This window comes from Amblyomma americanum, chromosome 7 (genome assembly GCF_052857255.1).
Source record: "Amblyomma americanum isolate KBUSLIRL-KWMA chromosome 7, ASM5285725v1, whole genome shotgun sequence".
Lineage (NCBI taxonomy): Eukaryota > Metazoa > Arthropoda > Arachnida > Ixodida > Ixodidae > Amblyomma > Amblyomma americanum.
In genome coordinates this window covers 154,391,203-154,415,114 of record NC_135503.1, presented here as the reverse complement: position 1 = coordinate 154,415,114, position 23,912 = coordinate 154,391,203, and the positions used below count along the sequence as shown (strand labels likewise).

The window sequence follows — 23,912 nt, the reverse complement described above, 5'->3', positions numbered from 1 at the left end:
CAGGAATCAAAGTGCATTAGTTCCTCAACATGGAATGAAAGCTTTATGGCTGTGATCTATAAGCGATGATAAATATGAGGGTTGAGGATATTGAGGATATTTTGACATTGAATATTTTACGAAAGCGACATAAACGTGCAATTTTTCTTCGGGTTATTAAGTCGAGTAGATTAATGTTAGATTTAATGAGTGAATCACCAGCAGTGTGCGAATAATAAGGAAGTATAAAGCAGCAGATCTGACATTTTCAGAAGCGCTAAAACACCGAGGACGCAGAGGGAACAGACAGGGACGAGCGCTACTTCCAACTGTTTATTTCGTAAAACCGCACTTAGCGCTTCTGAAAATGTCAAATCTGCACCAACTAGCCCGATCCGCTACCCTTCTGCAGCAGATCTGTATTTAGTGGGTTCGATGACATTATTAAAGGTATTTGAATCTGGGTCCCCATTCGCCGAGACGCTTTGGACGTGCAAGAGACTGATATAATATTTCTTTAAGCCGTAACCGAGACTGGGAAAAATTGCGACCTAAGTAGCCAATACCTCGGTTTGCATTGTTAATTGTGTAATGTGTAATTATCTGATTTTTAATGGTGTAATTAAATAAAGTTACGGGTTATATGATGTCCTAGATATTTATATGAATTATCGTCTAAAGACATTAATTTTGTAGTCTGATATATCAGTAGAGATTGAATGACGTGTAAGAGACAGCTGCTCACATTTGTAGATGTTTAGGGACAATAGCCATGTGCTGGGCAGCAGTTAGAAAATCATCTAGGTCGGACTGCAAAGCAAACGCTCTTATAGATTTCTCTAAAGGTTTTGACATTTGTACTGCATTCTAATCTCCGGTGCAAACTAAACGCCATTTTAAGAAAATTCTTGCTTGGTCAATTGGATCGCTAGATTTCTTTCCCGCCGCTCACAGTTTGTTTCATTTAATTCTACTAATTCCGGTCCTGTCGATGTATTATTTGGCGTTCCCCAAGGGTCAGTGCTTGGCCCTTTATTATTCCTAATATACATCAACGACTTACCTCGCCATGTCACATCACAAATACTTCTCTATGCGGATGACTGTGCATTATATTGTGCCGAAGCGTCAAGCTGGCAGTGGCGTGGGACGGAGCGTTCGCGCTAAGCCAGCGGCCATTAAGTCACCTCATTGCCATCTGTCAAATCGTCTCATTCGTCGGCTGGCTGTTATGTAACAATATCGTTACGTGGCGACCAGCTGAAGAATGAGGCGTAATGAACGATCGCAGTGAGATGATTTTAATGGCGGCTGGCCTAGCCCGAGTGCTTCGTCCAGCGCCACTGCCAGCATCGTCGTCTTCGTGGCACTTCCCGGGGCTGCCAAGTGATCGTCCCGATCGTGAGTAGAAGACACCGACTAAGAGATACGTTCGATGGCGATGGCTTCAGAGGACGGTACAACAGAAATAGGATGCGGGGAAGTGCTGGCCACCACGATGAAAGGTATGGTCGAATGAACCATGTTCCACGAAGCTTCCGGGCCGCAGGCCGCCAGGAGCCGACGGCCGAAGCCCTTGGACGCACTGAACGGCAGGGACAGGGGGGCTGTGTCCTCACGTGTCGGCAGCGTCTCGGGTCGGTCGGGTCATGGGGTCGGGTCGCGGCAGCGTCATGTCGTCGTGTCTTTTGGTCAAGGCGGGCGACGGGGCTGGGGTGAGCGGCGGGGTCGGTTCGGGCTTGGCAGTCGGGGGGCACGGCCGGGCGGCGCAGATCATGAGCTCACGGCCGACGACCACGGCTGACGGCGGACGCCGAATCTCCAGAACCAGGATGGGCATGATACTCCGCACCTCACAACAAATTTTACGTGGCGGCCAGCTGAAGAATGAGGCGAGATGAACGATGGGAGCGAGATGATTTTAATGGCTGCTGGCCTAGCGCGAGCGCTTCGTCCCGCTCTACTGCCAGCTTCGTCGTGTTCTTAACAATATCAAGTAATTAACACACGAGATGATCCCTTGCAATTAAGCGCCTCATTTGCTAGTTTTTGCACCTGGTGTAATACATGACAAAGGAAAAATAAATTTTACTTTAACTGTAGAGATGTCTTTCACTAACTGCATGTCCCCTTCACTGTTTATCAATGACTACAATAATTCACATTGCACAGGATTTTCGAATGCAAGTATCTCGACGTTATATTCACCGCTACCATGTCCTGGGCGAAACTTATTAATTTCATTTGTACTAAAGCACTGAAAACATTTCGGTATTTGAGGAGAACGTTAACTAATGCACCGAAAGAAACTAAGCTATTAATATACAACTCCTTTATTCGTCCCGCAATTCAATACGCGTTTCCCGTCTGGAATTCCCATAAACAATTTGAAATTTATCAAATCGAGAGCATCCAAAAAAAAAAAGCCATCAGCCATCATGTTCATATATCATTGATATGATTGCCATTTTTCACCTTCTTGTGCCTTGTCCGCCTTGAATCTAACCTGCTTGTCCGTGCGCCGTCACGTCGATTCACTAAAGCTTCAATTCAATTTATTTATTTTCCATGTACACATAATGAGGGTCGACGGAAAAAATCCAAAAATCGTGGCTTGACATGCCCCTCGGCCTTTACATTGCAGGGCAGCAGACAATATGCAAATTACGTACGCAAGTAACGCCGCAAAATGCGAAGAACGGTTGTCAAGAACGGTTGGCGCATCAATAAAGAAAAAATCTATAAGGAACGAAGCGCGCAAAAAATGATAACAAAAAAGCAACACAGAAAAATACTTGTTAGAAAAACAGTTCTTTGGTTATTCAAATCAGGTAAACACTTTATGCAACGAAAGGGATAGAGAAACAGTGAAAGTATGGAGAAATCTAAAAAGTAGCGCATGCATCCTGCATATCTTTGCGTCATGCTTGTGATACATCAACTTTTGCAGCATGACACTCATTTAAAAGACGGGGCAACGTGTTTGCTAGACTATATGTACCATATATTGTGCGGCAAGTCGTTATATTGCATCGTATAACTCACTTTATCATGTCACGCCTAAGGTCCATCTTACCCATGATATTCTCCGATCAACCAGGAGTCATTATAGCCTTAATGTTAAGCCATACTTCGCGCTTAGTAATTATTTCAAACACAGCTTTTTTCCTCGCACTATTGAACTTAATTCCTGGCATAAGGCCGTCTCCTCCATTAAACTCATTTTTAACAGATATCGGTGCCACAAGCTGTTTTATTTTGGTATTGTTCATTGTGCATTGCTTCTGTTTTTTAGTTCCAGCCCCTCATAATGTTCGCGCTATGCATTAAAACATGCTAGATGTAAACTGTGATCTGTGTGTGTGTGTGTGTGTGTGCATGCGTGCGTGTGTGCGTGCGTGCGTGTGTGTGTGTGTTATACGTTGCTGTTTGTACACGAATTGTTAACACCAGTCCATCAATAGCCCCAATAGGGGCTGCAGTATGAAAAAATGAAGGAACAAATAAATAAACAGTTTCATAGATGATTTAACGCTTGCAGGAAGGTCAATTATAAATTAGAAATAGTAAGGTACTTATCACAGGGCACTGAGGGACACGAGGTATTTTTTTTATTCACATACCCTAAAGGCCCTTAACGGGCATTTTATAGGGGGTTGAAAAACCAATGAAGTCACGGCAGTGCATAAGACAGTGAAATATAACATATAAAAAGCATAAATAAACTTGCGTTCCGAAAAACAAGGAACACAACTAAATAAAAGAACGGCTTGAGAACACACAGACACGTGGACGACATTGCCGGAGACAAGTTATAACAGAATACAATTCTAACAACAGTCTCTTAAGAATCAGCATGGAGTAAGCACTTCAGTTTGGTAACAAATGCGTCATAATTTTTTTTCGGAAACGATTTCTGCAGTAGTTTATCAAATTGGAAATGCCAAAGAGCAGTGGCGAATGACGCCTAAATTTAGTGTCAGTGATCTTGGTTTGCACTTTAAATCAGTGGTCTAATCGGGGAAAAATGCGGTGTGGCCGTTTGATATCAGATTCTCTAAACGGCGAAGGATTGTGATAAATCCTGTGAAAGTCGCATATCAGGGTGACAACTCTTCGCCTTTCAAGTGAGGTTAAATTTAGTGATTATTTAATATCGGTGATGCTTCAGTAGCGAGCATGTTTCCTTGTGAAAAACGTAGGTGCCTTATTTTGAAGTGATTCCAGTTTATCGGCAATTTATGCTTGACGTGGGGTCCAGACGTTACTGGCATATTCGAGTTGCGATCTAAGTTGTGTATGCTCAGCGTTTGGTAGTCTGATTTGCAAAGCACAAGTGACGCGGTATGAAACCGAGAGTTTTAAATGCTTTGTAACAAAATTAATGAAAGCAGCAAAAACCGTCGGTTTTTTTAGGCGTCACTTGTACTTTGCAAAAGAAAGCGATAAAACTCTTAGCATACGCAGCTTTAGTGGTTATGTAATATATGACCGCAGCAGTGGCCTAGTCGTCTGAGCATCCACCTCGTATGAGGGAGGTGCGGGTTCAGATCGCCAGTGCCGCCGGGTACCCACCGGTAATGCAATGGGTACAAGCTTTCCCCTGCCCGGTGCTCAGCTTCTTTATGTTGAAATGCTTGGGAAATCGGTCTTTGACCCCACCTTGAGACGAAGAAGAAACCATGCGGCATTGCGCCCTTTGCCCACTGATGCCGTTTCACCATAAAAATTCGTCATCACAATGTAATCAATTTGTTTGTTCCATGAAGAAATGTGTACACCTAGCTTTTGGACAGCACGAACTGTTTCAATGGCCACGTTACCGATAGAATCAAAGAGAGACTCAGTGACTGTAGACGTCGTAAATTTTACAACTTTCATTTTCGAAACGTTTATTCACATACGGCATTGTTTCCACAACTTAGCGATTTCGTCAAGATTCGATCGCAAGGCATTAGTGTCGTGAGGGTCAGTATTCTTTCTGTTAATAACAAAGTCGTCGGCAAAAAGCCTAAGTGTAGAAATAAGGTTGCTGCTCATGACATTAATGTAAATAACGAAGAGGATCGGCCCAAGCGCCGAACCTTGAGGCAAACGAGATTTACATGGCTTAGAGGGAGCAAAATCCATTGGCAGACACAGACTGATGTTGGTTCGTTAAAACGTTAACAATCCAGTTCAAGACGTTGCTGTTTATGTTAAGGTTTGCAAGTTTAAATATAAGACGAATGTGAGCAACTTTGTCGAACGCTTGCAAAGTCGATTAAGATGGCATCCATTCTATATTAAATGGTGTACAGCGTCGTGCAGGTCGGACACCAGTTCAAATAACTATGACTGGCAGAAACGGCCATTCTAGAACCTGTGCTTGTTTTGAAAAAAAAAAATTGTGCTGATTAAGGTACCTCATTGTTGCTGGTTTTATGTGTTCAAGAATTTTGCAAGGTATACTTGCTAACGAGATGGGCCTGTAATTTGAAAGGTCAGAAGGATCTCAGATTGAAATATAGGTATAATGCGTGTGATTTCCCAAGCGTCAGGCACAATTCTTGTATCAATAGACTGCTGAAAAATTGGAATCAGTATGCGAGCTATTGCTTGTGTAGTTAACTTGAACAGTTTGCTGAATTACTCGGCAAACGATCAATAGCTTGCTCAATTACTCCCTGTGCAATTAAGAAGTAATTCATGTTCGCCTTTATACTCGCCGCTTTAAACCTGTGAGAATTCGTGTTTCGTTAGTAAACACGGAGCTAAAACAGGTTCAATTCGAAAAAAAGGCTGAATAAAACAGCCGTGTTTAACTACTCTTATCAGACTAGATGAAGCAGGCTTAGGATTGACTCTTTCCTAGAACTTTTGAGTATTGGTTTTAAGTAAAGTTGATATGTCATGACTAAAGATTAGTTCTTTGGCTCTCTGATCTTCTGCATCGCTTATTTTCGACTGCGCGCGGTAGTTATTCCGATCGGCCTCGGACTGCGAACGTTTTGCCTTAGTGTAAAGGCGCTTTTTCTTCCGGATGAAGTGAACCACGTGCTTTGTAATGACGTCGTGACCGTGATTTTTGGAATGAATGTCTTTCTTTTAGTTTTTTCAGTTTACCGCTTTGTTAATTCCAGTTGTCGTTTGTGAAGAGGCTTCATATCGATTCCTGAAACTGCTCACTGAACAATGACAGTTCACTAACCAATCGTTAAACATTTGCCCGCATGTAGTTGTAAATAATTTGTCTAGGAATTTCAGGTTTATTTCTTTATAATGTCTATTCGCAGTGATGAATATTGTGATCACTAACATATTACAATACATGCACCAACCGCAGCGGTGGCCAAGTGGTTGAGCATCCGCCTCGTATGCGGGAGGTGCGGGGTTCGATCCCCAGTGCCGCCGGGTACCCACCGGTGATACAATGGGTAAAAGCTTTCCCCTGGTCTGGTGCTCGGCTTATTCAGGGTGAAATGCTTTGGAAATGGGTCTCTGACCCCACCTTGAGAAGAAGAAAAAAAAATACCTTGTGACATGGCGCTCTTTGGCCATAGCTGCCCTTGCGCCATAAAAATCCATAATCATCATCAATACATGCACCATCATTTTTTGAGGTTGCGTTGTCAAGACAAGGTCTAGGACCGAATTGTCATGTGTCGAAGCAGACACAATTTGCGACAAACTGAACTGAGAAATCAAATAAAAGAAATATTTACGTCAATTTCTGCTTCCGCCAATTTATACCTGGGTAATTGAAGTCGCCAGCAAGGATTGTTTCCTAGGTTGGATGTTCTGTCATGTATGAAGCTCACTGATTCATTCAGAATAAATTCAGCAGGCGAATCCGGCGGATGGCAACAAACACCAGTGATGCAGGTAACAAAATCACGCAGTCGCAATGCAAGCTACAAGAGTTCAATACATGAAGGGTGTTAGCAAGGGGGCTTGAAAATTAGTTTCAACAGGAATTAAAATTCCCCACCATGGGAGGTGCACCTGTCTTTCCTACAGCCAGAGCAGGTACCAAACAAACATACCTCGCTATTGTCGATATCAGGCTGCAGCCACGTTTCCGTTCCCAGCCTATGTCCACCTCACCGCATTCGAGAGTGTGCTGAGGGTGTATTGCTTGCCAAGCAAACTCCGAAAAGTACACACGATTAACGAGTTTTTACTTTCATTTTTCATTTTCGCTCTATTTTTCAGTTTATTACTAAACAAGATGGCAAGGCACTATCATTCGCTTTTACATACAGAGAACGATTACTTAGAAAGCATTCAATCCCTTTTAGTATTCCAGGATCAATATTTATTATGCTGATCTTTATTAATAGTAGATCATGAGGACGCTTATCAAATGCTTTGATGAAATCGAGAAAAATGTAGTCAGTCAGGGAACCACGCTCAAGGGCTGAAGCTATGTGATGAATAAAAGAATTAAGTTGGGCTTTAAAGGAGTGGTACGTTCTAAAAAATCCTCAGCGGAGCAAAATTACGAGTCGGATTTGAGAAAGGAGAAAAGATTTCTGTAGGTGACGTATTCTAAATGTTTACAGGGAATGCTGGTTAATGAGATCGGTCTGTAATTAAGTTGGGGTTCTGCATTGGCTGATTTCTATTCAGGAACCACCTTTTCTACTTTCCAATCATGCGGCAAAGTGAAACAGTGGATTGACTGCGTGAAAATGAGGAATACAAGTATAGATAGTAAGATCACTTTATTATCACTTCAGTACAGATCAGTTTAAATTAGAGGTAAATAGAATTCCCAAATACATGTAACTGTTAACGATATGCATTGAGGCTAGCTTAGCAGTGCTGTTCGAGGAACTACCGGGCAATAAATGGGGTGTCACAGGGCTTAGTGAAGTTAGGAGGGCAGGTGAGGCGCATACAGTGCTAAAGGGTGGGCGCATACCGTGCTATCGCAGATTTTCGGATTGACGAAAACTACGTGTGGGATTCCTCATTATTCCGAATATAGCTGGCAGCATAGAGGAGTTATACAGTACTAACAACAGGGTGGCAGCTGTAGTAATTAGGCTCAGTAGGAGGTACAAGCAGAAGGTTGTGAACCTACATCAAGTCATGATGACCAGACCGTTGAAAGCATCATGAAGATGTGGAATCGGCAATGAACAAAGTAAAATCTCAGTACACTGTACTGATGGGCGACTTCAATGCGAAGGTGGGCAAGAAGCAGGCTGGCGACCACGCGGTAGGCGACTGTGGGTTAGGTTCTAGGAATAGCATGGGAGAGGTATTAGTCGAGTTCACAGCTAGAAATAATCTTTGGATTAAGAATACCTTCTTCTGCAAACGAAAGGACAGGAAGTGTACCTGGAAAAGCCCCGATGGTAAGACTAAAAATGAAATCCACTTTATACTATAAGTTCAACCTGGCATCATTCATGATGAGGACGTCCTCGGAAAGGTGCGCTGTAGCGACCACAGAATGGTAAGGTCTCGAATTAGCTTAGACTTGTATAATGAAAAGGGAGAGCCAGTGAAGATGAACTGTTATAGCGATTTTGTGGTAACAGGGAAAATAGCGGAATTAAGAATATCCCTGCAGAACAGGTATTCAGCTTCAACTGAGGAAGACGATCTTAAACTTTTGTGAACAATAATCTGACAGCTATCATTGCGGAGTGTGCAGTAAAATTAGGCGGTAGGATGGTTTGACAGGAACCAGCAAGGTATCACCAGAAGACGAAATATCTCATTAAGAAGCGCCAAAGCTTGAGGGCGTCCCACCCTACAGACAGGATAGAACTAGCAGAGCTATCGAATTTAATAAATAAGCGCAAGGTAGCAGATATAATGAAGTTCAGTTTGGAGAGAATCGAACATGCTCTAAAAACGAAGGTAGCCTAAAAGCGGTGAAGGCGAAACTAGGCAATATTGAAAACCAGATGTATGCGTTAACTGACAAGGAAGGCAATGTCATTACCAATATGGACAAGATAGTTAGCCGAAGAGCTCGACACAAATCTATACAGTAGCGAATGTAATCAGAACGTCAATGTGCGATACAGCAGCGCACAGCAAAGCCTCATCACGCTAGTAAAGAAAAAGGAATAAAATAAAGCCTTAGGAGCAATGCAAAGAGGGAAAGCAGCTGGTGAGGATCAAGTAGCAGCATATCTTTTGGAAGGCGGAGGGGAGATTGTGCTAAAACAACTAGCCACCCTGGGGACGCTATGCCTTATGACCTCGACCGTACCACAAGCTTGGAAGAACGCCAACATTATTTTTGTTCATAAGAAAGGAGACGCCAAAGACTTGAAAAATTACAGACCGAGCAGCTTACTGTCCGTTGCCTACAAGGTATTTACTAAGGCAATCGCTAAGAGAGTCGGTGCAACCTTAGAACTGATTCAACCAAAAGATCAGACAGGCTTTCGTAAAGGATATTCCACAATAGATAATATTCACACTATCAGTCAGGGGATACAGAAATGCGCAGAAGATAAACAATCCCTATATATTGATTACGGGAAAGCATTTTACTCAGTGTAAACCTCAGCAGAAATACAGGAATTGCTCAATCAAGGTGTAGATGTGCCTTATGTGAAAGTACTTGGATATATATAGCAACTGCACAGCTAACATAGTCCTCCGTAAAGTCCGCAATAAAATTTCATTAAGGAAGGGCATCAGGCAAGCAGACACAACCTCGCCAATGCTAATCGCTACCTGTTTACAGTTATTCCGGAGTTATTCCTCGGAGTTATGCCTCGGAGTTATCCCGAGGCCTGAATTGGGTACTGTTGGGGATAAGAATGAAGAATACCCAAATAATCTCCGATTCACTGATGACATTGCCTTGCTGAGCCACTCAGGAGGGGAACTGCGAATAATAATCAATATGACTTAGCGAGACAGGAAGAGCACAACGGTGGGTATAAAAATTAACACGCAGACAACAAAAGTAAAGGTCAGCAGTTCAGCAAGCGAACAGCAGTTTACAGTTGGTGGCGAGGTGCTGGAAGTGGTAAAGAAATTTCACCGGCACTCACCTACGGGGTAGAAACGTGGAGGCTAAAGAAAAAGTTTCAGCTTAAGTTAGGACAACGTAGCGAGCCATGGAAAGAAAAATGGTAGGTGTAACGTTAAGAGACCGGAAGCGAACAGAGTGGGTGAGGGAACAAACGCGTGTTAATTGCATCCTAAGCAATGCTAATGGCATGGTTAATGGCATCCTAAAATGCGGGTTAGTGACATCCTAGTCGAAATCAAGAGAAAGAAGTGGGCTTGGGCAGGGTATGTAATGCGAAGGCAAGATAACCGCTGGTCCTTAAGGGTCCAGCGGGGGCCACGCCGCCGCAGTTGCGATGTTGTTCTCACCGTTTGCATTTGTACAGGTGCTGGTGACTGGGCTTGGTTTGCTGACGCCTATTGCTTCGACTCGGCTCTTCAAGATAAAGGACGGATGGCGTGCTGACGCATCAACTAGGACCGCCGCCCTTGGAATGGAACAGGGCGTCCTATCCTCGAGCCGGCCGCTACCTACACCGCCACTTCTGGACACGGGAGCACCCTTGGTTTGGCAACATGGAACATTGTCAGCTGATCCGCAGCGTGAAAAGGGCGCCAACATCTTCGACACGTCGGGCCACGCCACCGCAGTTGCGATGTTGTTCTCACCGCTTGCATTTGTACAGGTGCTGGTGACTGGGCTTGGTCTGCTGACGCCTATTGCTTCGACTCGGCTCTTCAAGATAAAGGACGGATGGTGTGCTGACGCATCAACTAGGACCGCCGCCCTTGGAATGAAACAGTGCGTCCTATCCTCGAGCCAGCCGCTACCTACACCGCCACTTCTGGACACGGGAGCACCCTTCGTTTGGCAACATGGAGCATTGTCAGCTGATCCGCAGTGTGAAAAGGGCGCCAACATCTTCGACACGTCGGGCCACGCCACCGCATTTGCGATGTTGTTCTCACTGTTTGCATTTGTACAGGTTAGTTACCCCGATTCCTACGCTTTCGTGATAACGATGTCTGTCTTGTTGCGGTGTCGTGGCCACCCGATTGTTGCAAGCGTTTTCGTTCTGCGGATTTGTACCTGTGGCGTCGTTTGCTCTTAGGTGGTGATATTGAGTGGAACCCTGGTCCGATGACAATGGCGCAGGAGGAGAAGCTTGACTTAGTGTGCGATGTAATTAAGCGTCTCGAGACAAATAACGCGAGCCTTCTAGAATCTGTAAATAAAATTCTAGAAATGCATAGCATCCTTAAGAATGACTTAGACGCGCTAACTAAACGCGTCGATGACCTTGAATCTAAATGTGTGCCTATGCCTCCAACGCAACTCCCAGAAACCTGTGACTGCAACATTCGCAAACTCCAAGAGAAAATTGATGACCTCGAAAACCGTTCGCGACGATTGGATGCACTGTTTTTTGGCATTGCAGACACCGACCATTCAGAAACGTGGGACAGTACCGAGGCTATAGTTCGAGAATTTTGTAAAAATAAACTGCGGGTTTCAGTACAGTCTATTGCCAGGGCCCACCGCCTGGGTCGGTTCTCAGCCGAGAAAAATCGGCCAATAATAGCTAAATTCTACAATGAAAAAGAAATCGAGACTTTGCTCAGCAATGGCAGCAAGCTGAAGGAAACAGATTTCAGGATAGCACGGGACTACTCTGTTGCCGTGCGCGATAAGCGCCGAAAGCTTTGGCAGTTCTCGAAGTCAATAAAAAAGGAGGGTGATCGTCTCCGCCTTGCTTTCACCAAGCTAATTCTAAATGATGACGCTTACGTCTGGGACACGGATGCCAACTGCGCAGTCCGTTTACAAACATCTGGAAATGATGCGCCAGAGGTAGAGGATGGCGCCCACGGAAGTGCTGACGAATGACCCAATCATTCTCCTGCCTCAGCTCAAGTAATCAACCCTTCTTTGCCGTCAGTTCATAAGCCTTGTCATAATACCGCATTAACTTTCCTTTATACAAATACCAGAAGTATCCTCTCTAAAGCTTTTCCCATTTCCTCGCTTATCGATTCATGCTCTGCATCCTTAACCGCGTTCACGGAAACGTGGCTTACGGACAATGTTCCCGACGACAGCATTTTTGATACCGAGCGACGTTTAACATATTTCGCTGCGACAGGTCAAATAGGAGAGGTGGTGGTGTTCTATTGGCAATAAAAAAGAATTATCATGTGTACCTATCATAATTTTTACGTTTCTTGAATGTGTATGGGTGTTGTTAAACGGTAGCAGTACTGACATACTTATTGGTGTTTTTTATCGCCCCCCTGATATGGGCAGTGCTTTTGTTGAAGAGTTCTATCGCATTTTGAGTGAAGTGTGTAACCGATTTCCAAATTATGTGCTATTAATATTTGGGAATTTTAATTATCCACGCATCAGTTGGGCAACTCTATCTGTCACGGAGAGTGAAAGAGAATCGAATGCATTTCTTCAGTCATGTTTAGATTTTTCATTATCCCAACTTATCATGCAACCCACACGGCGCACTGCCACATGCTCCAGTATTCTTGACCTAATCCTTACTAATATCCCTGACATTTGCGCGTACATTAGTCACCTAGATGGGCTCTCCAATCATGACGTCATTACTGGGAACATTGTTTGTCGGCATAACAGTAGAAAGATCACTGAAAAAAAAATTAAATGCTATAGCAGAGCTAACTTTGATGGAATGAATGTACAATTATCTCTTTTTGCAGTCCAGTTTCTTAATGACTTCTTGTCCCGTACAGTTGAAGAAAACTGGGTCGCGTTCAAAAATACGTTTACTGACGTCATTAGCAAGTATATACCGTCCATAACAATTAGGAGTAGAAGCTCCACGCCATTGTTCAACAAGCAACTTCGGCGTCTAAACCACCAAAAAAAAATAGCGATTGTACAGGCAAGCCCAGAAATCCAGTCTTGCTCCATCGTGGCTTAAATACAAACAGTGCGACAAATAATACCAAGAGTTACTTAAATCCAGTCGTCGTCACTTTTTCAACCACCACCTGTCATCTATGCTGACTAACAATCCTCGTAAATTTTGGCAAGTAATAAATCCAAGCAATCACCCTGACGTTGTGCTTACCGATCCCACAGGCGCCACTGTTCCCGAGTCAAAGTGTGCACAAATATTAAACAATGCATTCTCGACTGTGTTCACTCGCGAGGACGTCTCTCCGTGCCCCAACATAGGTACACTTTCCGATATCATCATCCCGCGGATAAATATTACCGAGTCCGGTATCATATCACTACTTAATAATCGTGAGGTATCATCTGCATCTGACCACGTTGGGTTCAACAACAAGTTGCTTAAAAGTACATCGCAAAGTATTTCGGGAATCTCGTGCGCTCTTCTTTCACAGTCATTGTCATCCGGCCAAATTCCTAATGATTGGCGTACAGCCAAGGTCATACCAATTTTTAAATCTGGCGATCGCTCATCACCGCTTAACTATTGGCCTATTTCGTTAACTAGCACCGTTTGCAAACTACTGGAACATGCCATACATTCTCAAATCATTAAATACTTAGAAGAACATAACATAATCTTCAAATACCAGCACGGCTTTCGCAAGGGATAATCATGCGATGGGCAACTTACAGGGTTTACTAATGACTTGCTTTCATGTATTGACGCTGGCAACCAAGCCGACGCGATATTCTAAGATTTTTCCAAAGCTTTTGACCGCGTTCCTCACCACAGGCTACTACTGAAACTAAAACATTTTAACATTGACGCACAAGTCATTGCATGGATAAAGGATTTCTTGTCATTTCGAACTCAATTCACAAATATTAATCATTACAACTCCCATTTTATTCCTGTCACGTCCGGCGTTCCACAAGGGAGCGTGCTTGGCCCTTTGCTTTTTCTAATTTATATTAATGACTTGCCTAACTGCATGTCGTCCAGAGTAAGACTGTTCGCCGATGATTGCGTAATTTACCGTACCATTTCTACTGACACTGACCATCAAGCATTGCAGTCAGACCTCAATGCAATAAACAGATGGTGTTCAGACTGGCAAATGACCCTAAATCATAATAAAACTAAGTGCATGTTATTTACACACTCCTCTTCCCGTATTCCAAGTTCACACTACAATGTTGTCGAACTTACTACCACGTACAAATACTTAGGAATCAACTTGCGATCGGATCTAACATGGCATCATCACATCAACGTTACTCTTGCATCTCTAACCGTACTTTCGGAATCATGAAACACAGACTATAGCAAGCGCCTTCACACCTAAAAAAACTCGCGTACACCACTTTAATCAGGCCGAAAATTGAATTTGCATGTGCCATCTGGGACCCAAGCCAGGACTACATTATACGTAAAAATGAATCCCTGCAAAGCCGTGCTGCTCGCTTCATTTTTTCAGGTTATTCTCCGTACTCCAGTGTTACATCTTTAAAAATTCGTGCTGATCTGCATCCGCTATCACTACGACGGAAACACGCCCGCCTATCTCTCTTTCACAAACTTTATCACCATGATCGTTTGCGCGACGCCTTCTTTCATTCACCCCCTGTCATTTTTCCTCGCCGTGATCACCCCTGCAAAGTCAAACGCCCAGCATGCCACTCGGCCCATTACGCACAATCATTCCTCCCCAAAACCATAGTTGACTGGAATAACCTACCATCAGATATTGCCACTGAAGTTAACACCTATAAATTTCATCAAATGCTGTGGACTCATATCTGAATTTGACGTCTCTGTACGTTTTTAGTACCTTTGCATCTTGTTCGACATTGTATTGCAGTTTTTTCTCTTTTTGTGTTATCCTTGAACCCCCAGTGTTTTAATTTTCACACTTTATTCTTATCTTCATTCGAACTTTATTCCACTACCATTATTGGTGTTTGCGTGTTAGTGTGTTTTGTGCGCCCCCCCCCCCCCCTATGTAATACCTTCTACCACGAGGGCCTTTAGGGTATTTGAATAAATAAATAAATAACGCAGTGGATTCCAAGAGAAAGTAAGCGTAGCAGGGGGCGGCAGAAGGCTAGGTGGGTGGATGAGATTAAGAAGTTTGCAGGCATAGGGTAGATGCAGCTGGCAAAGGACAGGGTTAATTGGAGAGGCATGGGAGAGGCCTTTGCCCTGCAGTGGTTGTAGTAAGGCTGATGATGATGATGATGACTGATACAAAAATTGAAAAGAAGAGTTATTTTCGCGCTTAACTCTCAATACGCCGGTTTATTTAGCATTAATGTTCATCTGTCAAGTGCAACACCAAGACGTTATCTTACCTGGACAATTATTTCAAATTACCTGGTCGTTGAGGCCGTGGACGACGTGCTATAGGACGCAGTAGTCTGCCAAAAGTCTTATTTTGACGGGTATGTCACGTACAGTGCTATTAATAAATACTAAAAAGAGAGGAGAGCCAAAGGTTGAACACAGGTATGCCTTAGTGAACTGAAGTGGGGATTGAGCTTTAACAACCTACAGAAACGCTTTGCTACCTGTTAGAAACTAATGTTTCAATCGACGCGATTAAACTATTGTTTAACTTTGGGCGGGATACGCGTTCAAATGATTTTTTTTTTTCCGGATGTAAAATTCAGTGTGCTAGCTGATAAGACAGCTCGCTTTCTGTGATGCCTGCCTTGCCTGGGATTCACCGTGTGGGGAATGAGAAAATGTACAGAAGGTGCACAGCCACTTCTGTGCCTCCTCTGAGTTGAAAGGAAATACTTCGTCTTATATTGCTGGAAAAATCTCTGAGTCCCTCTACAGGAACCCGGCCACTTCGTAAACAATTTGAAGTGTTTAGTGCTTGTATTGAAAAGTTTGCGAAAAGGATGTGAATGCTCTCTTTTTCGCACCATGCAAGCTGTCTCCTATCTGCCTTTTAACGAGGAAATTAATCAGAAGAAAGCAGGATGTGGAATCGACCACAGATCCAAGTACGTGTCCTGCAGAGCAGAAGTTGTTTACGAGGTTCCTCTCAGCTGCGGTTCCGTATATGTAGGGCAGACGGGGCGTTGCGTTAATAAGCGTCTTCAAGAGCACATGAACTCGTTGACTTCCCATTGTGGGCATCACCTGCCAAGACACTGCCAGTCTTGTGAAAAGAAGAAAAAAGAAAAAGAACAATGCACGCCGCTTTTCACGCATACAAAGATTATAGGCGATGCAAGGGACAAAGAGGCACGTGAAATCGTTGAAGCCTTGCACATTGTAAGTTATGGGCCTGATAATTGTGTTAGTGAGAAATCGATACACCTATATACGAAAGAGCTTCACTTTCTTGGTTTGATAAGAAGATTTCGTTGGGTGTGGCGCTTTCCGTCTTTGTGGCGCGTACGTTTTGCTTTTGAAAGAAAGGGGTGTCGCTCCAATAAATCAGTTGTTAGTCTGAGCTCGTCCTATTTGCTTCTACCCTGTGCCTTGTCCCTTGCTCTGTTCTGTTTTATGACCATGTCATACCAACTAGCCGGTCATCGCTCACTTTTGTAAATTTTACCAGTGCTGAGATCCGAAATATCACCTCGTTTTGTATTACTCATAACAGCTTAAAGAACTCTTTGCAAAACATGACGAAAATGCGTGAAGATTTTGTGCATGAACATTAACTAGCAGTGCCAGTAACCTCCCCCGTCCTTGTGCACCAACTACCTTCTACAGATTCGTATAAGTCGGTAGTGGAAGCATGACGGAACACGCATCAGTATACTTCCTAGCATTTCTTTTCCACTAAATTTCTTGGGACAATTTAATTATTTTTTCAACTTAACACAGACACGGCGCTAAAAGCGAGAACGTTAGTATACATTTGTAGCCTTCTTTGTCTTGTATTCCATTTTTTCGCTGTTGCAATGTCAGTGCGATTTACTAACGCATCGTCGCTACTATGGCTCCTATCAGTGTAAGAAAATAGTGCATGTCCTTATATCTCAGGAGTGTCACGGCTGCACTGGTAGCCCCGCGAATTTACGTTCGGCGGAAGAAAACATGACAGATGTGTGATGAACTTTTATTTACAAATCAGGCTGCAAAATGATCAAAGCAACTCTAGCGATGGAAAAGTGAAATTACGGAAACTGTGTCGGGGTGCATGTGCGAAATCCCACATCTATCAACTCTTCCCACCCTCCTGTACAATTTCCCTAACTCCTTTGGAGAAATACGCACTAGTGAAATTTCTCATCTACCTTTTTATTTTTGCTTAACCGTTTAGGCTGTTTTCTCCGGTCCTTTAGACTGATAAGATCCGGGCTGTCTACGGCGGACTAAGGAATGCGTTGTGTAGATGCACGCCACTTGGGCGTCTTGGAGGTTTCATCTGACGCACACTGGCCATGGCCTAATAATTGGCAAGATTTTGTAGTGCAAGGGCGACTAGACTTGTTGACGGAGTGAACAATTTAAGAAATAAATGTCTCTTGGCCTTAGATTATCCCTTTAAAGCAGGCGGTGTTTCGCCAACAGAGGAGTGATCTGTTAATTCTCTTGCCGTAGTCGACGTGACAATGGGCCATAAATACTTTGGTGACATCATAATAAATAAGCTATGAAGAGTTTCACTCACTAGCGCTGATGCGCGTGCTTGCTGGCTCTAATGATTTTTTTTTAGCTTTTGAGACATCCGGCATTCCAGGCTGTGGATAAGCATTTTTTTTTCCTTTACTAAAGGAACTATTCCCTCCCGATTTCAGCTCAGGAGCGGAGTTGCGGCGGGGGCATCCCCCTCAGGCCGTGGGGCACTAGTGAGAAGTAGCGGCACGTCGCGAATATGGCAACGACGGAGCGAGCTGACGATGAAGTAACGACACACAACTTCGATGAATGGTGGGCGAGACGTCAACGTAGTCACCAGTAGCCACCGCCGTAGTGCCCTCCACCGTAGTGTCCTCCACCGTAGTGTCCCCCGCCGTAATGGTCGCCATCCAACACGACCACGTTGCTCCGTGAGCTCTCGTGCTTGTGGTCGTAGTTGATGTGTGCGTGCTTGCCACCGTGACTCAAGTGCTCGTGTGTATGCACCCTGAAAAGATGAGAGGTCGTATCAATCACAGCGTCTTTCTTTTCGATTTCTCTTTGCTCTTTGGGCCCAGTGACGCAGGGCACTAGTTGCGTGTATAAATTCAAGCAACCGGCGCCGAGGCAATGGATAATGCTGACAATACATACATAAGGTGCACTAAGATTTGGCAGTTTCTGTAGAACAAACTTGCCCAATAGCGCGTTCTATGCGTGTCCTCAGAACCGAAACCAATTACCACAGAAGGCTCCTTCTGGTATCCTGGCACATCCAAACCACCCCGAAGAACATCAACCGCACAAAAGGAAGCCTGCCCTCAGTATATGCCCAGGGACTTCGCTCTTAAACTTAACGAAAAAAAGTCCCCATTGACACCCCCCCCCCCCCCGCAGTGCGGCAACGTGACTAACAGCCTTAAATCCCCTCCCCCTCCCCCACACCATTCCCATCACAGCTTTCGTTCCTTTGACCCCCTCCTCCCCTCCATACTTAAAGACGCTAGCTACTGCCCTCAATCACCACTGATGAAGGAGCCGAGTCGGCTTCGAAACGTTGGGTTAAAATTAAATTTTTGGTTGGAGATGTGCAGTTTATTGTTAGTCTTCAAACCCAACCAGACAGCAAATCTGCCAAAATGTTTAGTTTTCAATCTATGCGTGTCTAAGTAATAAGGGGCCCTGCTTCAGCGGTATGCAGGCTGAGCAACATTTGTTAGCTGGCAGTTAGGCCCTGCAGTCTATTTGCGGCGCACAGCTCACTGCAGGAGTATGGACTGCAGTTATGAGCACACAAATTGAGCTCTTCTTTCTGTAGTCAGGTCAATTCGATTACAGTGCAAATCGCACGGTGGCAGATGCATCGTTGATTTTTCATCCTGTGGGGCCACGCTATGTCAATTTTCTAATGATCTCATGCGGGAACGTCACAGGGTACAACTTCGTGTATATATGTCATATTAAACAGCGCCAAAAAGAGCGCTATAGCAACGAACTCCGCCAGCTTTCTGTTCTTCGAAATCTGTATTTGAAGCCTGTCGCCTCACAGTGACCTGTTGCAACTTATTGACCGCGTGTGCTCTTTCTTGTCCCTGCTTGCTGTTTCGCTGTTTCGTATGTCACCCAACTGAACGTTGTTTTTCGAGCTGCCAGTCGTCTTTCACAGCTTTGGAGTCCTCAGATGCCCGAGGAAAAGGTTTTCAGGTAATGAATGCGCTGGATGGAGACCTATAATATTTTTTGCGTTGCTTTCAAGCTCCGTACCTGCGGGCGACGTATACGCTTCATCAGAGGGCAGGATTTCCCAAAAGCGGTCCGCTCGGGTTAAGTTCTTGCTTTCCTTTGCAATTTACATGTCGGAATCATCACCATAATAAGCCTTTTTACGCTCATTGCAAAACAAAGGTCCCTCCCATACCTCTCCAATAAGCCCTATCCTGTGCAAGCCTCAGCCGTCTTAAACTCACAAACTTCTTATTGACAATCGGGTATCATCCTTCACCATTACCGACAACCGACTATCTTGCAATCGCATTACATGCCCTGTCCAAGTTCATTTTTCCTTGGTTTCGGCTAAGATTTCTTTAACCCGCGTTTGGCCCCTTACCACTCAGCTCTCTTCCTGTCTCTTAACGTTACATCTATCATTTTCTATACCATGGAAAATGATAGATGATAGCGCTTTGTCTTCAATTTAAGTTGAGCGCTTTTCATAATCCTCCACGTTTCTGCCTCATGGGTTAGAACCGGTAAGATACAGCTGTTGCCTACTTTTCTCTAGAGGGATATGGCTCAACTTCCTTTCATTATCTCATCATCAGCCCCGCTACGCCCACTCCAGCGCAATGGCCTCTCTCATGTCCCTCCTATTAATCCTGCTGCGGCCACCCTATCCCCGCAAATTTCTTAATCTCATTCGTCCACCTTCTCCCGTCCTAGGCAGACGTAACCTCTTACCACCTCCAGTGCCTCGCTACTGATCGTAAACAACTGTTGCCCCGTCCTCGGCTGTTGAACATGAACTTTACGTGTGCATTTAAATTATTCGTAGACACTAAAATAATGTGTGTCGCATCAGCTCAAGGGTTCGATTGACGCCTTCTAAACACTGTCCTGAACTGCGCTTGCGCTCGTGGTCACGACTATCAAAGGTGTAGATATTACAGGCGTACGGCAAAGTTGGCGCGAAACTCAAACGCAACTTGCCTTCACCTGGCGTTGCCTTCACCGGACGGCAGATCAGTGCAATGATCTGTCCCCGCGCTCTTGCACACTGCGGAAGGCGGGTTTTAAGTTTTAAAAGCGGAACGTGGACTATGAGAAATACCGTAGACGACAGCTCCGGATTAAAATCGACCACCTGGTGCGCTTTACGCCGCCGCGGTGGCTGAGTGGTTATAGCGTTCGGCTGCTGGCCTGAAAGACGCGGGTTCGATCCCGGCCGCGGCGGTCGAATTTCGATGGAGGCGAAATTCTAGAGGCCCGTGTGCTGTGCGATGTCGGTGCACGTTAAAGAATCCCAGGTGGTCGAAATTCCCGGAGCCCTTCACTACGGCGTCTCTCATAGCCTGAGTCCTTTTGGGACGTTAAACCCCCTTAAAGCAAACCAAACCAACCCTGGTGCGCTTTAACGTGCTGTTGCATTGCGCAGCACATGGGCATTTCTGACTTTCTCCTCCATCGAAAGAGAGGCCTTCGCGGCCGGGATTTAATCGCGCGATATTTGTCTCCGGAAAAGAATGCCATAGACGCAGTAAGCCTCGCTATCCACGATAGCACCGCCGGTGTAGTACGCTTGAAAGCAAAAGGGGAGAGCTGCTTACGGCACGGGCACAGGGTACGGCATGTTGATGGGCACGAACTTGGTGTGCTGCACTTGCTTGCTGAGCGGAATCGGGATGGGTATGAACGAGGTGCCGCCAGACATGAGCATCGCCAGCTTGAGTAGCTTCTTCTCGGAGCTGGGCGCTACCAGGAGCAGCGCGACCAGCGCCAGCAGCAGCGGAGAAGCTCCCCCCGTTCGTCTCGCCATCGCGTCCCTGACCGCCGACAAGGTCCGGAGGGGGTCCTATATAGGCGGCGCCGCCGCCCTTCCGCTACTCGCGCGCATTTCCTCACGCCGGTCGCTGGAGCGCGACCGGCCGAGCGCCTCGCTCCGAGACGTGTCCACAAAGGCGGGAAACAAAAGCGCGCGCAGCTTGGACGATGAGCGGAGGAAGCAGGAACATGCCTGCCCGGCGGAGCACTCCCTCCTGTCACGGCCGCCGAGCCCAGAGCAGGCAAATATGAAGAGGAAACCGCGTTGGTAGGAGACGAGAACTGCTCGAAATAGGAGCAGCTCGCCGCCCGAGTGCGTACGTTTTACGCGCCCTGCAAAATTTTCCAGCCGCAGTTTTTATAGCTCCTAACTCGCCGTAACCAAGTGGTTGTCGAAACGGGGTGCATTTCTGACGCCAGTTTCATTTTCTGGCTTCGCTTGGCCGCTTTAGCAATTCATCGGCGTGCATTGAAACGAGGACGCTTGTCCGTTATTTTACAAGTCAAGCAACAGCCTTATTGAGGCTGCTTTCTCACATAGATTTTCAGCAATACCGAGGCATTTTAAAGGCTTCACTTTGCTATTGTGGGTATACCTTTCTAAGTGAACTGCTAGATGAATTAACTTCACGGAGCCCCTCTTTGAATAGCGGCTGCAGGCTCCCATCGGGCTAATCGACTAGATTCGCCCACATGCTGAGAGGTCCGCCAGTGTTCTGGTTACGCCTTATTCGTACCTGGTCTTATATACACGTGGCGGTTTTGTATTTAACAGCCTCAATGGGGGTTTAAATCGAGCTTAAATCGAGGCTCTAACATTTTTTCTTATGAATTTGGTAACTCATGTATAGAACGCGTCGAATCGTTTAGGTATATTAGTATCAAGCTCTGCAGCGATCTTTTCTTGGCGAACACACATTACCACAGTAATATCGTCTGCTAATAGATCTCTAGAATTCATGAAAAGTCATATTCCTCATGCGCCGCAATGCGTGAAGCTTCTGGCTTATAAAAAACTCATGCGACCTGAACTTCAGCACCCCAAACCCATCTCCAGCCCACACCAGGTGTACCTAACAAATGCACTCGAATTTGTTCAAAGCCACGCCGTTCGTTTCGTTCACTCTGCATATTCATATACCACACGCGTTTCAGTTCTGAAGACGAATGCCGCTCTTGAAAGCCTGGCATCCCGCTGTCGCATTGCCAGCCTTTGTCTCTGCACAAGCTTTTCCATAGCATAGCTCTCTAAATCAACCGTCCTAGATTGCTCATCCGAACCGCATACCTCACCGCACTGCCCACCCGTTTCAATATTTCCGCCCTGTGCCCCGTACTGCAACCTTTTCAGGTTCCTTTCTTCTCCGAACTGTTGCGGACTGCAATACCCTCCCCACCGATATCGCTGCCATCTCGTACCCATCTGCATTTTTACATGCGGTTAGCGCTTAAATTTCATGGCAATGACTTGTACTAGTTGATAACTATATTAACCCACCACTTATTTATTACCCCCTGAAGAGGGGTCATTTAGGTGCATAATGTGAAGGAACTAATTTGAATCACGCATGGTAATGGAGTGTTCAAATTGAGTTCACTTTTGCAGATGGTCCGGGCTTGCTTGTCGCGGTGTAAAATTCTAGGGGGAATTCAATTGAAGAGCACATACAGGTAGAACCCAAGTGCAGGAAGTGCAGGAAGTGCTTCTAGCTCAATTCAGTTCATTTTATTGCCTTAAATTACCCTGTAAAGGACATTGTTTAAGGGGTGGATTTTTATGCAAAGAAAAACTTCTGACAAGTAATCATTGATCAAAGCGGTCAGTTAAAAGCAGTAAGAATGAAGATGGCCACGTGGTAGCAGTAATGTCAAGGGGAAGGCTGTTCCAGCCTGCGGTGGTTCGGAAGAAAAAGGAAAAAGTTGCCAAAGAACGGACGGTCGGACGTAATTCCTCTTGAAAAACAAAATTCTGCGCACACAGATGAAGGACACAGGTAAAGTAGACGCCGCGGGCGCTGCCTCGCAACTAAGCTTTTATTAAGAAGGAATGGATATGACACGTGTTTCAGGGAAGTCCATAGCCAATTGTTAAAACTAGGGTTTTCGAGCTAAACAGAGGCTTTTGGGGGCCTAAGACGTACCAGTGTTGGTGGACATTAAAACACACGCAAACCATGCTCACTAGTGAGGTTATTAACCAAATTCTAATAGTTTACATTTTACCTATTACCAGTAGGCACCTGACCACAGTTAGTGAAATGTAGCCGGCCATTACTGATGGCCATTCGACTATCTAGAATCTCGAAAAGGCAATCAACCCCCCTGCTAAGATCAACTAATGTTGGCTGCATGGCGCCAAAATGCATATCTTTTCGAGAAGTATGCAGGCAATGCATCCCCTCCAGCGCACCGAACTAGTCTAAATATAGCCAATTTTGTGGAGCCACAGTGCGAGAGTAATCTTGATTTCGGAATTCTAAAACTGAGGTGGCTACTACTAACAGGGGCTACAAATCTCTAATTTTTAATCAGGTGCCTACGCAATTTTTAAAAATTTAACTCTTAGAATTTATCAATTTATTAGCATAATTCGCCTGTTATTGACGCTTGCGAACACTGGCATCCTTATGCCAAAAAAAGCTTCTTTGTCTCAAACACCCTCTTTTTAAAAATTAGAGATCACCTTAAGCAGTTTTCAAACAATTAACTCCTAGATTTTAATCAATTTATTATTTAGCATGATTCGCCTGTTTTTGACGTTCGCCAGCAATGGCATCACTATGCCGCAAAAAGCTTCTCCTTACCTCAAACATCCTCTTTTTTAAAAATTAAAGATCACCTTACGCAATTTTTAAAAAGTTAACTCTTAGAATTTAATCAATTTATTAGTTAACATGATTCGCCTGCTTGTGA

At 44.8% G+C, this 23,912-nt stretch overlaps 1 protein-coding gene across 1 annotated transcript; it reads right to left on the bottom strand.

Annotated features, from left to right (window-relative positions):
* Positions 1-16,977: 16,977 nt before the first annotated feature.
* LOC144097531 (uncharacterized) lies at positions 16,978-21,146 on the bottom strand. Its single transcript, XM_077630230.1, has 2 exons — positions 20,786-21,146; positions 16,978-17,970 (listed from the first exon to the last, which is right to left on the bottom strand). Exons 1-2 carry the CDS (start codon positions 20,992-20,994, stop codon positions 17,796-17,798), a joined length of 384 nt encoding a protein of 127 aa, XP_077486356.1. The 5' UTR covers positions 20,995-21,146; the 3' UTR covers positions 16,978-17,795.
* Positions 21,147-23,912: the final 2,766 nt, after the last annotated feature.